This window comes from Pseudorasbora parva, chromosome 20 (genome assembly GCF_024679245.1).
Source record: "Pseudorasbora parva isolate DD20220531a chromosome 20, ASM2467924v1, whole genome shotgun sequence".
NCBI classification, from domain to species: Eukaryota; Metazoa; Chordata; class Actinopteri; order Cypriniformes; family Gobionidae; genus Pseudorasbora; species Pseudorasbora parva.
The window spans coordinates 22811628-22828706 of NC_090191.1; the positions used below are offsets into that span (position 1 = coordinate 22811628).

The following is a 17079-nucleotide window of genomic DNA, read 5'->3' on the forward strand; positions in this document are numbered from 1 at the left end:
TTGAAAAATAGTTATTGCGAAATCACAGTCTAAAAAGGGTTGAATATGTTACAAACATACTGAAACTGAGACTACTTATATGTCTCTATTGCTTTTACTTTAATGCATCCATGCTCATCATTTCAAGGAAACTGAACCATCATCAAGCATAGTGCCCTACTTTGGGTATATCAGAGGTTTAAATTGAGTAGGTCTTTTTTGTTGTTGTTTTTTTTTTTTTTTTTTTTTTTGAGAGTAAGTGTATTTGTCTCATATTCCTTTCTGCTACAGTAAAAACAAATCTGACCTGAGGATATTGAGCGAGAGATACATAGGAAACTCAAGTTTCATGCATGTTAACTTTCTTTATGTCACTCAATTTTATTCATGTACCCAAAATGTGTAAGAAAACCGAGCAGGGTTTTCATTAAAACAAACACATATAGTATAGTTTTACTTGTATTAATCTGAATTGGCATAGTGTATGTGTGTTAGTTTCTCTGCAGACAACGTTGTAGCCCTAAAACAGGATGTGGTGATGCGTCAAACAGGAAGTTAGCCTGGTTAGATACAATAATATCACGTGGAAAGGGTGTCTGTCTTCTAATTTGACTCACAGACCTAACCGTTTTTTCCTTCTTCTACTTGTAATAGTTTATGACAAAGCCATTTCCATTTTTTTAAATGGCCATTTAGAGATGAACATGTTCCAAGCAACCTGTTATGAATATAACTGTTGCAGTTTGCAACAGAATGTTTTAAAATGTATTAATTGTGAACAAACTACTCTATGCTTCAATGGGTTTTTTAATTACAGAGACCTGGGCTTCTACAGTAGACAGTAATAAGGGCATAATCAATAATTGTCAGGACATTAACAAGAGGGGTACACTTATTACAAATGTTTTATTTTGACTAAACACTTAATGGGAAACCAGCATTTCAGTTTACTTGGCATTTCAAAGTCTCTAAATCTAGTATTTAGCCTAATGAACAATCCTAATGAATGCATAACAATGTAAACAATATGTAATTACTTTTATGGGGCAACTTGGTTTCCACTTTATTTTAAGGCGTCATTGGTACAGTGTAATTATATACTTAAAAAGTACTGCGTAATATTGATAACTACATGTACTTACTTATAGGGTTAGGGTAGGATTAGGATTTGTTTGAGTGTTAGTTGCATGTAATTATGCATAATTTACTATTATTACTATAGTAGATACATGTAATATAACAAGGACACTGTGCAAAAATGTTCATTTTTATTTTTATTATTATTATTAAATGCATATAGCTGTGTGTGTAACATGGACACAGAAATAAAGGATCATCAGCAAATTATATCTGTATTTGCATGTACTCTATATATATATATATATATATATATATATATATATATATATATATATATATATATATATATATATATATATATATATATATATATACATATATATATAAACATAACAGTGTAGGCTACAGTACATAACATACCCCCCCCCCCCCAAAAAAAAGACAACACTGTATCAAACGCTTTAAATTGTAATGTAAGTACAACTAATATAAAGTGTGACCATGCAAATTGTTATTGCTAAGCCTACTTACCCATTTCGACTGTGGCATTTAGACTTGAAAGTGGAGAACATTATGACATTTTAGTTTCGCTGCCACTTAGTCTCATAACACAGAGTTATAGAGATCTGTCTCTATAAAATCCCCATTTAAAATTTTACAAGGAGCATAACATTTCCAAGTATTCATTCTGATGTATACGTCGCACGGAATAGTTTGCATACGTTGTTTCGGATATTAGATAGAGGTCCGTAAAGAGATGAGGCGGTGAGAGAGAGAGAGAAAGAGAGAGAGGCAGAGGCAGAGCTGGAGTGATTGTGAGGGGCGGAGGAAAGAGAGCCTGTTCTCAGCGCTTATCACACTCAGAGCAGTGCAGAGAGACAGTCGGAGTAACAGCGCTCACTCACTCACTCAATCAACCGCATTCTGTCCGAGCAAAGCCCGAGCTGCCCGAGCCTCAAGCATGGTCTCTATAATCTCAGACCTGGACCCTCTCAAGAGCTGGAACGTGTTAAGGTAAGACCCGACCCGAACATGCATGCGGAGAGCGCCGAGTGTCTCCATCTACCCGCGCTGAGGACGCGCTCTTCCGCTCCGCTCGACTCCAACACAAATGTTGTGAGAATTACGCGCGGCTGCGTGTGCCATTTCGACTCTAAAAAGTGTGTGGGGGACTTTTTTCCCCCCTTGAGTTCGCACATATAGTGTCATGTGTCTGACGCATGGAGTGTCTTATTAACCCTTTGAGGGACCAAGCCCTCCCCCGAACGCACCGGGAATGAGGAGGCTTGTCAGACCGGGCGCGTCTCATCTCATCTCATCTCATCTGATCTGTGATGCGGGACGATGGTGCTGATGCTGTGCGCATCGCTTCCAGCTTTGTATAGAATAGTTCATTTATGCACTTTTAAGTAAAACGACTTGACATTTTGGGCAGTTCTCCCTCTTTTTTTTCCCCTTCTTATCTTTTTTTTCCCCCTAAAGACCCCCTTAGGATCTTGATATGACACGGTGTTGCGCATCTCTAGCTATTGCGCAAACAAATGCCGTCTTTAAAGTCGGTTTGTTAGTGTTTCTTTAGTTAAACACTCTCAGATATGTATCAAGTGTTTCTCAAAAACTATAGCTATACCAAGACTGGGCATTAAAGACAGCTCACCCTAACCCTAACTATTATCTATGGACATTTATTGGCATTTTTTGGGCATCATACCTGCTTTCAAACTGCCCATAATAGGCTGTTGACTGGGGTCTGAGATAGGCATTGTGTAAACTCAGTTCTCTTGAGTTTTTGAGGAAGTATAGAAGGGTAACTGAAACCACAGAAAGCATGTCATGATGTCAAATCGTTCCGCTTTTGTTCTCGGAAGCCTGCACACTTTTAGAGGACAGCACATGACCCAAAAATAAGATGAACAATTCTATTATATTATACTGTTTCACTCATTTGCATTGTATTCAATAAATATTTAGTCCGTTTTTGAATTCATAGGCTTCAACCATGATGTTTTGGACACCAAAATAAGAGGTCCAGACTGAATTTCTAATGTCACTTTCAAATATTTCACGAACATATTTGTAATGAGGGTATGAAGAGCAAACTATAAATACTCAGGATCTTCATATATAGTTCAGGATTCTGGGTTGTTGTAAATTGGGGCGCCGCTGTATTCCACACTGAATTATGAAAATAGATCAAGGGTATAAAGATGACACGCTGTGCTCTCTCAGAAGAAGTGTTATTTTTGGTCAATTATTTATTCCGATAAGCAGGTCACTGCTCTGAATGCGCCAAAATGCACATCCTCAAATGAGTGCATGCAAAAACTGGATTTTCTTTTGCGTGCAAATCTTGTATTGATAATAGAACACAGACACACATGTAGAGTCCTGTTTTAATAGCCTTACTGTGTATGTGACAGACTACTGCTGTATTTAAGTAGACATTTCCTGATCGATGTTGCACTATTAGTCAGTATCTTCCTTTTTTTTTTTTCTCTCACTGACTGACACTCACAATCACGGTTCCACCCCAGAGCCGTTCGGGGCATAATCTTCTGTTCAGAGCCGGAGAGAAAGGGCTGATGGGGGGATGTGTGATGGATCGCTATTTGTCTTATTCTTCTTTATTAGTGTAGGGGCTCTAGATTAGCCAGAGGAGCAGCTGCTGGACCGCCTTATTAAAGACCGGCTTAAGTTTTTCTGTCTTCCTTTTGCTTCTCTTTACGTTTCTCTCTTTCTTATGTGGCTCTAGGGTACTCAGTGGCATTCTTTACAGCCTAATGAAGCCACCAGATGACCCAGAACACTGCTGTCTAATGAGCACACACTGTGTGTGTGTGTGTGTGGGGTGGGGGGGGGGGGGGTGTGGGTGTGTGTGTGTGTGCGCGTGTTTTGTGTGTATGGTGTGTTTATTTTGCATCCGATTAACTTTCTCATTATCTCTCCTTTAGTTCAAATCCCTTTCTTCTGTCATCCTTTATTTGAGTTAAAATCTGGGAAAACAGAGAGCGGATAAAATGGCTCCCGAAATAACTTTGCTATCTATTAAGTTGATTTCTCCGGGTGCGACGTTGACGTGCTGCGCAAACAAAAACTCCAGCGGCTGCGTTTCCTCAAGTTTCTACCAAATCAACACCTCTGAGCATCTTCGCCGCCCGCTTGCAATAATTTCTGCCTAGTTCAAATAGATCATCTCGGATTGCATCTGAATGTGACGCATCGTAACGATAACGCATTTTTCTTATGAGCCGTGCAGTGGAAATTTCCGACGTGCTTCATTTCTTTTTAGGGCTCAGCTCTCTGCAGGATCACTCTGTCATGATCCCACTTTTTCTTCACAAGGGCTTGATGCTTTTTTAACACGGATGTCGTTTCAACAATAGACTTGAAGATTTATTTCAGCTTCTTTTGTATTAAATGTTTTTGCCTTTACAAAAGAACTTGATGTATTTCTGTAATTGTCTTGCATGCAAATGCAAATGAACACATTAAGCTAATAGTGTTCTATCTATCTATCTATCTATCTATCTATCTATCTATCTATCTATCTATCTATCTATCTATCTATCTATCTATCTATCTATCTATCTATCTATCTATCTATCTATCTATCTATCTATCTATCTATCTATCTATCTATCTATCTATCGTCTTATTCTCTGCTGATCTAAGAGAATACGAGAATATCGACTTGCGTTCAGCTCCGCAACTTTTTACCTTCCTCTAACTTTTGCGCGAATGTCTTGCGAGAAACGAAGTCAAGAGATGCAACTCTGTTCTGTCACTGCAAGCAACAAGAACAAAAATACCATGGAACTCATGTCCGCCCACGCAGACACACACACACACACAATGAGTCACAAGCACATGCATAATGTTCTAACACACACATACAGGCGCACAACAGCCTCTCTGTCACGCTGACACGCACACACTGCGCTCTGCGCGCTTCGGAAGGCAGGTTGAGTCGGTAATGAGAGGCAGCATGCTTATTAATACCACTTGATTACATTGAAAATTACTTTAAATAACAATGACAAGTTGTTGCCTTTATTGAATTAGTGGAGAGGCAGGCGGGGGAGATGATTTGATTAGGGGCATATTTAAACACGACACTTGGTGTTCTTGCGCCCGATGGCAGGTAAACTCGCTTTCGTGTTGTTTTTTTACATCCTTCTGTCTTTCTCCCATTTTAGTAACGCGAGGAATCAAATTGTTTTTAAGCCAGAGAGAGAGAGAGAGAGAGAGAGAGAGAGAGAGAGAGAGAGAGTAGAGCTGGTAGAGAGGCAATGGAGTGGCAAGCATCCGTCTTTAGCAGTGGGTGACCTCTGACCTTTGCAGTGTTGGTTTTAATGAACGCTGTTAGCGGCAACGGCTCCGAGTGTGTGTTTAAGCCTCTGCCCAGGACGCATCCGTAATTATCTGGCTGAGTGGCTTTTCTGTGCGCGCGTGTGTGTGGGTGGGCGGCTCATGCCGTTAGCCTGTCCCTTATCCTCGGCATTAGCGGCTGGCTGCAGACAGTGGCGCACAGACGGGCGGCACAGATGAACGGCATTCCATGCTGATCTCTGCACCTGTACCAGCCTCAGACACACATGGCCATGCACGTCACTTCTACCCAACAGGCCTGGGCACTGCGCAGCAACGAAAAGGATAAGATCCTTAACTGAGTGAACACATCTAGAATAAATTACCTACAATAATATCTATATCTCTATATCTGTCTATCTATCTGTCATCTGTCTGTCGGTCTGTCATCCTCCCGTCTATCTATCTATCTGTCCGTCCGTCCGTCCGTCTGTCTGTCTGTCCGTCCATCTACCTACCTACCTGTCTGTCTGTCTGTCTGTCTGTCCGTCCGTCCATCTATCTTCCTACCTGTCTGTCTCTCTAGATAGGTAGGTATGTAGTCACAAATACATATACACGCAATAGATAGACAGACAGGAAGACATATATAAATCCAGAGAGACATCAATAGTCTGACTGATCAGATAGATAGATAGATAGATAGATAGATAGATAGATAGATAGATAGATAGATAGATAGATAGATAGATAGATAGATAGATAGATAGATAGATAGATAGATAGATAGATAGATAGATAGATAGATAGATAGATAGATAGATAGTTGTGTTCTCTGGTCTTGTGAAAAGCTCAGCGTAATGAGGAAGAGGTGGAAGAAGTGATGTGGCAGTGCAGGCTGAAGGTGAAGACAACACTTGATGAGTGTGTGCGTCGTATACGCCGCTCTCCACTAGGGTTCTGTATTATTGGCTCGAGTCAGAGTGGCGATGCACTGCCCTCCGCCGTCTAGTCAGTGTTACCCATTATGATGTGTGTGTGTCTGTGTGTGTGTTACCAATATTGTTCCACAGTCTGACATTTTAGGAGGCTACGTGAGCTACCCAGATGGGTCTGCACCCCCTGAAGTTACCCCCAAACACCCCCCCCCCCCACACACACACACACACACACACACACACACACTCTACCTAGAAGAATGTAATTACAATTATCAGCTCACCCATCACAATTACAGCTGTGAGAGAGAGAGAGAGAGAGAGAGAGAGAGAGAGAGAGAGAGAGAGAGAGAGAGAGAGAGAGAGAGAGAGAGAGAGAGAGAGAGAGAGAGAGAGAGAGAGAGAGAGAAAGAATGAGAGAGAAATGAATGCAGGCAGAACAATAGATGTTCGGAAGAATGAGACAGCGAGACATAAAAGTCCAGAGGAGATGGATGGAGACAGAGATAAATCATATCCCTTTTTAAAAAAGACTTGCTGTTGTACTTCCTGTGGCCTGAATGACACTATACTTGACAAACAGAATATCCTTACATTTCCCATACAAAAGCAAAATCTCTTTAATGTCTCAATAGTTTCTCAAAGAAAAACAGTGAGATTCAATCGTGAGCAAATAAAAACATAACACTTGAAACTCTGAGTGCCAGTAGCCCTACTAGCCCTCGCATATGTTGCAAAATTAAAATTCAAAATAATCGCCTGGTACAATACAAAACAAATCTGAGATCTCAATATAAACTCAATTATTTGACCTGTTATTATCTGACCTGTTATATTTAGCTTAATTTTATATCTCAAAACTCTTTCTGTATGTCTTTTTATTTATCATAAAAGCAGATTTTAGGAGGAAAATATGATGATACCTTTGGAGCATTTAATTTCCTGAGCAACATTCCTGGGACATAAAATGTATTGGTGTTTCTTGGTATGAATTTTATGTGAGTGTGTATGTTTGTGTGAGACACAGACCCCCCCACCCCCCTCCAATTTAGCTGGTTGAGGCAATTGGGAAATGGTCACAGGATTTTAATGAGAATCTGTGTGTGTGCAGTGCATTGTTTAAGCCGTAGGAGAGTGCAGGGCTCAGGACAGAGACTCTTTTCAGGCCGCGCTGAATGTCCGTGATTAAAACCGGCCTGAACGTCTGACTGTCTGAGAGAAAGACAGAGCCTATTGTCTATCTCTCTCTCTCTTACCCTCTCTCTCTTATTCTGTGTGTGTAGGCAGTTTTCTATGATAAGGTTGAAATCCAGAGAGGCATATCAGTGCTGGTTTCCTCCTACGCTAGCTCCGAGAGAGGAGAATGTGCTGCAGCTATGTTTGAGGAGAGCACTTCAGGAACCATTCATAGAGCTTTCACACACACACACACACACACACACACACACACACACACGCACTTTTACCTGTGTAACTAGCACACGGATGTTTCACCTTCCTGTCGAAAGTAGCACCATCTCTCTTCTCACAATCGTACATGAACACAACATGAACCTAAATGTTTAAGTTTAAAGTCTTGTAAACATTACAAGATAATAACTAAAAAGTTACATATTTGAAAAACAATGTGTATGTGCGTGTGTGTGTGTGTGTGTGTGTGTGTGTGTGTGTGTGTGTGTGTGTGTGTGTGTGTGTGTGTGTGTGTGTGTGTGTGTGTGTGTGTGTGTGTGTGTGTGTGTGTGTGTGTGTGTGTGTGTGGGCGGGCATGTTTTTGTGACATATGAGGACACAAATGTGTATAATGACATGGGTATGACAGGTATTACAAGGAGATGGTGAAATATGAGGACATTGGCCATGTCCCCACTTTTCAAACTGCTTATAAATCATACAGGATGAGTTTTTTTTTTTTTAGAAAGTAAAAATGCAGAATGTTTCCTGTGATGGGTTGGTTTAGTGGTAGGGGCAGTGTAGGGGGATAGAAAATATAGCTTGTACAGTATAAAAACCATTACGCCTATGGAATGTCCCCACATTTCACAAAAACAAATGTGTGTGTGTGTGTGTGTGTGTGTGTGTGTGTGTGTGTGTGTGTGTGTGTGTGTGTGTGTATGTGTGCGTGTGTGCGTGCGTGCGTGCGTGCGTGCGTGGGTGCGTGTGTGTGTGTGTTGTGTGTGTGTAAAAAACAACAATGTGTTTCGTGGTTGTGTTTAGATGCTAAGCGCTAAAGTCTCAGGAGATTCATATTTAGCATTCATACAAATGAAGAATAGCAGTCTTGATTTTGGAGTCCCGCATTAACCTTGGTAAACCTAAACTTGGTAGCAGGAAATGTTAATTTCAGGTTTTGTCAAACAATCAAGTAAGATGTGTGGGCAAAAACTGTTAGTTCTTTGTGCAAAAACGTGGGTGTTTTGTGGTTGTCTTGATGCTAACTGCTAAAGTCTCATGGCATTCATACTCTTTGCTTGAGTTCCGCATCAACCTTCCCACTAAACTTGGTAACAGATAATGTTAATTTCTATCAATCTAAAATAAAAAAATAAAAAATTATAATAATAATAGGCACATACTGTAAAGTATAGCCTAAGCTGTGTATAACCAACGACTGTGAATACTCTGAATATTACATTATAAATGCACTGGGGGAAATATATTTTGGCACTCTTGGCTGCGTATGAACACAGCATGTTGTTTATATGTGAGTGTGTGTTGCTTTATGAAATTCTCAGTCAACAGTAGAGCAGGATTATTGTTGAATTGCCTGGATTCTGCAGCCTCATGCATATTTACTGAGAAACACTCCTCATGTTCACTGCACTCCTTTATTAAAAAGAACGAAGTGTCTTTCCAGATGCTTTGCTTAGGGAGAGAGAGATGGCACACACACGTAAGAGGGAAACAATCTCTCTCTTTCTCTTTGGCCACACGCTGATATCATTTGTTAGGATTTTACGGCACAGTTTAAAAAGGTCTGTGGGATGAGGCACATTTGTTGGAAGAGCTTAACCTCCATTTTACTGTGACACGGATGTCGACATATTAAAAATCTGGTGAATGAGATTGTAATTAATAGACAGGACAAATGCTAAAACAAAAGTATACTGCTTATGTAGGCCTATATTGTATGTTGATGTTGTTGTGTTTAAATAATGTCTGACAAGAAATGACAGTTGGGTCTTAAATCTTTTAAGACCTTATGAAATGATCAGACAGTTTCTGAAGTTTATGTGTTGGCGTTTGGACACGGATATCGCTTTGAGTTCGCGTTTTACCTCAAGCGTTTTCTTCGTCTTTAGGCTGACACTGTGATAGCTGAGCTAAGCTAAACATGCTAGCATCTAGTATTTTTTTCCTCTCTTGTCCCTTTTACTTTCCTTTTATCCTTCGTTGTTCTGCTTCGCTGGCTGTCTGCAAACTCCTCTATCCCTTAACCCCAGCTGAGAACACACTTTTTGTGTGTGTGTGTGTGTGTGTGTGTGTGTGTGTGTGTGTGTGTGTGTGTGTGTGTGCACGCTTTTACATTAGCTTGCACTCACACAGGAAGTTCTTGACTCCAGCTGTGTTGTGTGTGTGTGTGTTTAATCTTAATTGTAGCTGTCTGTCTGTACTGTGTTTTATGTTTCACTCCACTGCTGAGCGAAAGATGGGCCTTGCGCTTGTTAAAGAGATCACACACGCACACTGTCTCCTGGTATGGCCCAGTGACTTTCAGTCCCTGGAGATTAAAATCCAGCATGTGATCCCATGCTTGAGGCTAGTTTTTGTGTGTGTGTGTGTGTGTGTGTGTGTGTGTGTGTGTGTGTGTGTGTGTGTGTGTGTGTGTGTGTGTGTGTGTGTGTGTGTGTGTGTGTGTGTGTGTGTGTGTGTGTGTGTGTGTGTGTGTGTGTGTGTGTGTGTGTGTGTGTGTGTGTGTGTGTGTGTTCTAAGTAAATTTTACTCATCTATCATCTCATCTACTCATCTACTCATTTAAGGTTAATCATCTGAAATAATGTAATAAAAATAATTTTGATTATGTTTCGTTCATGACCATGCCAGTGAAAAAGGCATTTATTCACATCGACCCTTGAATCAAACAATAAATATTATTTCCTATTATATTATTATTATAATTATTAATATGATTTTATTATTTTGGTTAACATATTGCATAGAGGTTGAACAAATTATATATATATATATATATATATATATATATATATATATATATATATATATATATATATATATATATATATATATATATATATATATATATATACATACATACATACATACATACATACATACATATATATTAGGGGGTTGAACGACTTCCGATTTTTTTAAAGTTGACATTTATGTGATGAAAGTCGAGTAGACGTCGACTAGTCGCTGATGACATCCTTAATGAACAAATAAGCCTGAGCCTTGAGCTGAGACTCAAACTCGGGTCTTCTTGTTTACAGGACAGCTATGGCTTATGACACAGCACTGCTCATAGGATTATTGATCCTACATAACAGCTTCTGTTTTAGTTCTTTTGCCTTATGGTCGTTATATTTCTCACAAATTTCTGCTCGTTCTCAATAAAGTACAGATAAAGTAGCACAATAAAGATTACATGTATATAAATGCATTAGTGAGTGATTGCGTGTGAAATAATTCTACCTGCCAACGTCTCTCTACTAATTGTGAAGCTGTGAGTTTTAGTAATCAAGAAATATATGCTAGAACTTTTCAGTTTCTAAGCTATTTTATTGATAAATCACAGAACAGTGTTGATAATAGATTTATGCACTATTTACAGTTTTTTTTATAAGGCGCGTGCTATCTCCGCGTGATGTGCGATCGGCTATGTGTGTGCGTTGCAATGCAGCACGCATTAGTTTATGATTAACTTATGTGTACAATAAGCATGCATTCTCCTGATCAATTTTGAGCATCTAGGTGGTATAATAAAACATGTCTTGTGGAGAGCTCACAGAGTATGCATTTATTTGTCATTTTTAACTGTTAAAAACAGAGCCTGCGTGTCAGGAAGTTGATTATCCTGTTGCGCCCTGTATAGGCCAGCGACTAGTCAACGTCAAGCTTAAAGCATCATGACAGAGCATTAAGGTCAACTAGTCGATTAGTTGACCAGTCGGTGCAACCCCTATATATATATATATATATATATATATATATATATATATATATATATATATATATATATATATATATATATATATATATATATATATATATATATATATATATATATATATATATATATGCACATATTTTATTATTAAGTAATTCAATTTCTCATTTTCAATTCAATTTCTCACTAATGCAATTATCTAATGAACCAATCACATGGCAGTTGCTTCAATGCATTTAAGGGTGTGGTCCTGGTCAAGACAATCTCCTGAACTCCAAACTGAATGTCAGAATGTCAGAATAGGAAAGAAAGGTGACGGGCTGCTCTGAGTATTTCAAAAAATGTTGCTCAGTTACTACTATTTTCAAGCACAACCTTTTCTAGTGTTTACAAAGAATGGTGTGAAAAGGGAAAAACATCCAGTATGCAGCAGTCCTGTGGGCGAAAATGCTTTGTTGATGCTAGAGGTCAGAGGAGAATGAGCCAACTGATCCAAGCTGATAGAAGAGCAACTTTGACTGAAATAACCACTCATTACAACCGAGGTATGCAGCAAAGCATTTATTAAGACACAACACGCACAACCTTAAGGGCGGATGGGCTACAACAGCAGAAGACCTCACCGGTTACCACTCATCTCCACTAAAAATAGGAAAAAGAGGCTACAATTTGCACAAACTCACCAAAATTGGACTGAAAAAATGTTGCCTGGTCTTTTCAGTCTCAATTTCTGTTGAGACATTCAGATGGTAGAGTCCGAATTTGGTGTAAACAGAATGAGAACATCATGCCTTGTAACCACTGTGCAGGCTGGTGGTGGTGGTGTAATGTGTTCCAAGCAAACATCCCCCACACCATTACATTATCCTGCTGAAAGTAGCCATCAGAGGATGGGTACATGGTGGTCATAAAGGGATGGACATGATCAGAAACAATGCTCATCCCTTTATGACCACCATGTACCCATCCTCTGATGGCTACTTCCAGCAGGATAATGCACCATGTCACAAAGCTCGAATTATTTCAAATTGGTTTCTTGAACATGACAATGAGTTCACTATACTAAAATGACCCCCACGGTCACCAGATCTCAACCCAATAGAGCATCTTTGGGATGTGGAGGAACGGGAGCTTCGTGCCCTGGATGTGCATCCCACAAATCTCCAGCAATTGCAAGATGCTATCCTATCAATATGGGCCAACATTTCTAAAGAATGCTTTAAGCACCTTGTTGAATCAATGCCATGTAGAATTAAGGCAGTTCTGAAGGCAAACTATATATACAGTATATACTATAACTATATAACATCTCATTTTGATCAACTTTAGTTCACTTTCCAGTGTTTTTTTTTTTTTTTTTAAGATCCCAGCCAACCTTTTATATTATGGTTCAAACTAGTTTATAAACTAGAACAGCTGGTGAGTGAACAGACTAAAAAATGCTTATACTTATATTCCATAAAAATAGGCCATAAAAAGGCACATTTCATGACATATCTATATAAACACAAAAAAAACCTTATTTGGCTGATAAAATGTGTTTGTGGTCCTCTTAAATAATTGTGATCAGGTGATTATGTAACAAGGCTTAGAGCCGATTCAATATGATCCGTAATGGAACTATTTTTACTTGTCTTTGGTTAAAACTGAGACTTAAGTGAAAGTCGGATGTGTGCTTGTGTGTGTGTGTGTGTGTGCCTTTGAGCAAGATGGTGTGTGTGTGTGTGTGTGTGTGTGTGTGTGTGTGTGTGTGTGTGTGTGTGTGTGTGTGTGTGTGTGTGTGTGTGTGTGTGTGTGTGTGTGTGTGTGACTGTGTGTGTGTGTGTGTGTGTGTGTGTGTGTGTGTGTGTGTGTGTGTGTGTGTGTGTGTGTGTGTGTGTGTGTGTGCACGTGCCTTTGAGCAAGATGGTGACTGTTTTGGCAGCTGTGCTGAGCTCAGGTTGTATGCTGGTTAAGTGGAGTCAGGTTAAAGTCAGGTGACTGAGGTGTGTGTGTGTGTGTGTGTGTGTGTGTGTGTGTGTGTGTGTGTGTGTGTGTGTGTGTGTGTGTGTGTGTGTGTGTGTGTGTGTGTGTGTGTGTGTGTGTGTGTGTGTGTGTGGTGGTATTTTTTTTTTAATAGAGCATACATTTAAACTTTCCCTTTTTTTCTGTTTCCACAGGAAGACAAGTATGTCTGTTTCCTGTCGTCTCTAAGCACTAATGAGCAGGCTGCACACTCACATACACGCACAGCTGGAATCTAGGCAACACCCTGCCATATTTTTACTCTTTTAATTTCTGCTTCTCTGCTCTTCTGTGTTTTTCTCTCTTTGATATAATCCCCATGTGTGTTTCCGTGGTTACGCTGGCTTAATGTCGTACTGATATGACTGTATCAGCTACGCATGGCCAACCTCATCAACAAACTTTAGCAAAATACTTTCACTTCTTCCTGTCTTCTCGCTACTTCTTCCGCTTTCTCCCTCATAATTCTGCAGCAGCCTGGGGAGCTTTCGCTGTCTTCATCCCCAGGGGTCATCATCATCATCATTAGAATCAGCATCATCATAATAATTGTTATTGCTGAGCCATTGTAATGATTGAAACACATTTGTATGTGTGAGAGATATCCATGTGATAGGCTCATACAGCACGTCCAAGGATTGTTTTCTAGCTGTCAGATGCATATAACTCACAAAAATACCCCATTCTGATATGATTAGATGACTTTGCTAGGAGTTAGAATCAAATTGGAGGGAAAAGTAGTACAAATTCCCAGGTTAAATCTGGTTGCCAGATTCACAGTATTTGTGGTATCGCACTTTCTGAAAGTCATTCTAGAGGAGTTTATTTTGAGACACTTAATATCATTGAGCTCAACTGTAAAATTCTACTTTATTCTCACAGATAACACTGATTTCAGATATATCTACCCCGAAGTGTAAAAAAAAAAGAGTAAAAAATGTGGCTTTAGGGTTTAGTTTCTTTCAACTCAAGTCCAATCAAAAAACAATCTGAGGTGAGGAACTAAAAATAACAGCAAGGCATTCATGTGAGGCATGTACATAGACCAACTATTAACTTCCATAATTTATGTTGAAACTCTTCCCCGCCATTGACGAGTTTTTTCGGCAATATGCGTTTTCACTGTTATACAGTATACTTAAAAAAAATACAATACGCAGAATTTTAGTCAATGTTTTAGGCCAAAGATTTGCTCCAATTGTCCGCTTGTCCCTATGTTGCATGCACAGATTTCATAATGTGCTGGTGCAGTTACTACAGAACGTGTCAACTGTTGACGTGCCTTGAATTGACTGCACTAATTGATGGGTTCACTAGGTGTCAACACTCAGTCATTGCTCAGGCATTGAGTCGGGCATTGCTTTCAAGTGCTAGCCTAGCTTTTCTCAACTCTGGCCCTGAGGTCTACAGTCCTGCGGAGTTTAGCTCCAACCCAGATCAAACTGAATTTCCAGTAATCCACCAGTAATCCCTTGGCTGTGTCCAGAACTGCCCCATACCTCAATGTGATGCGACAGCCATTTGTTGTGGTGTCTGAAACCATAGTGGACATTATAGTGCTCTATGTGATGGGACAGCCATTTGTTGTGGTGTCTGAAACCATAGTGGACATTATAGTGCTCTATGTGATGGGACAGCCATTTGTTGTGGTGTCTGAAACCATAGTGGACATTATAGTGCTCTATGTGATGGGACAGCTATTTGTAGTGGTGCCTGAAACCATAGTGGACATTATTGAGGGCACATATTCAATCCAATAATGCACCTCAATGTCGAGTTTGTAACCAATGTATACTCAACAGCTAGCCACTAGAGCAGAGGTCTTTACCTCTTAAAACCTCGTCCTTTTACACACCTGCAGGCGATTTTCAAGCAATCCTGAAGACCCTATAAAGCTGGTTTAGATGCGTTTTGAGTAGGGTTGGAACTAAGCTCTGAAGGACAGTGGGTCTCCAGGAGCAGGGTTCAAGACCATTGTGCTGAAGAATTTCCATGCCCTGTGAGGATTGCATCAAATTAATTCCCACATATTTCCAGAAGATGGTGTCCACAGCCCTTCCGACACATATGTATGAATTCGCTTACTTTTTTTCATTCACTCCCTCAAGTGGACTATATTATTTGAGTAGTGTTAGGTAATATATTTAATGGGGATACAGTGGTGATTTAAATTACTGCCCTTGATTAGCTTGTTCACGTGTGTTTGATAAGGGTAGGAGCTAAACTTTGCTGGACAGTGGACATTTAGGGCCAAAGTTGAGACACTCTGAACTAATCAAAGAAAAAGTTGGACAATTCCAATATAAAAACAATTGAAGACGTTGGCTGCAAACACTAAAATGAAATTGCAAGGAGGTTAGAAGATACATGTGTACAGCTTTATTTTGAAATAGTTTAAAGATGAAAGCTCTTTACTGTCAGTTGCAGGCCAAGTATAGTATCAGTCAAACAGGTCTAAGAATGCATGTGTCAAACGTGTCCCTACAAGTTTAGGGTCAATAGAGTATATTCAGAAAGATGTTAAAAGGCTAGAAAAGCAAAGCATATTCCAGGCTTAAGTGGCCATTCTTGTCCAGAATGAGCTGCAATGTGGACCAGACTTTATACCAATAGTCTAAAGTCTGGCTCAGCAGTTCTTCCTTGGTGTAAACAGAACTGTTTACTATTTCATTTTCAGTTTCTTCAGTCAATCGCTTATACCATTCTACTGCCACAAGCAAACTGTCAAAAACCCTCTGCAGCATATATATACGAGACTGTGCCAATGTTCTGCCAGCCGTCTTGCCAAAACTCCGATAACACCACTGATTCGATCTTCTCTACGATTGCCAGTGGTTCCCTCGCCATGCTTCCAAGATCTGCTTAAGTGTGAACACATCTGCGTTCACACAACCTTGTACCTCCTATCACAGCACCGTTATGCACAGCAAGCGCCCATCTTTCCTGTTAATGCCTTCCCAAACATCCCCATAAAAATTACGAGCAGAAACACATTACTGGCAGTGCGCCCCATGTCTGCGTTTATTAGCCTATCAGGCTGGGTTTATATCTGATCATGCCTTTGTTCTAATGAGATCTCTTTATAGCCAATCAGAAGTACATCTCTTATGTGGCAATGGCCTGATCAAATTTATGGTCAATAACCAGCCTTTTAACGATGATGAGATGTGGAATGTGGGAGGAATCGTTTTTTACTCATTTGCCGTTTGCTCTTGGATACACACGAAAATCAGTGTGTGTAGCGGGCAGGTGCTCGGTCGGATGACTCGTCCTGGCAGAATGTGTTTCCGGCCCTCTCCGAGGGCTACGCACGGACCTGCGTGCCCAGAGCGAGGGCTCTTATCTGAGACAGAGCGAGTGAGACGGCCTCAGGAGGCTGGACATTACCAGACCTTCTCGGATCCTAATTATGGGGGGAAGGTGTGGAATGAAAGTGGAGGGCCGCCGAGGCAGCCAAAACCAGACCCCTTGTGTCCCATTACAATTACTGCTACGAGACACACAGACACGTTCCCGCACACACACACACACACACACACAACAACAAGCATACACAACCCTTTCGCCCTGACATGCTCATGCACACACCGAATCACAGCACGTTTCGACACTCTCATTCTCTGTCGTAATTGCAATAGTGTT

At 40.2% G+C, this 17079-nt stretch overlaps 1 protein-coding gene across 1 annotated transcript in view; it reads left to right on the plus strand.

Annotated features, from left to right (window-relative positions):
- Positions 1–1703: 1703 nt before the first annotated feature.
- celf2 (cugbp, Elav-like family member 2) overlaps positions 1704–17079 on the plus strand; it is a 185533-nt gene continuing 170157 nt past the window's right edge. Inside the window, exon 1 of the mRNA XM_067427595.1 lies at positions 1704–2073. Within this exon, the coding sequence (XP_067283696.1) occupies positions 2021–2073 (53 nt within the window). The 5' untranslated portion in view covers positions 1704–2020. The remainder of the gene's footprint in view (positions 2074–17079) is intronic.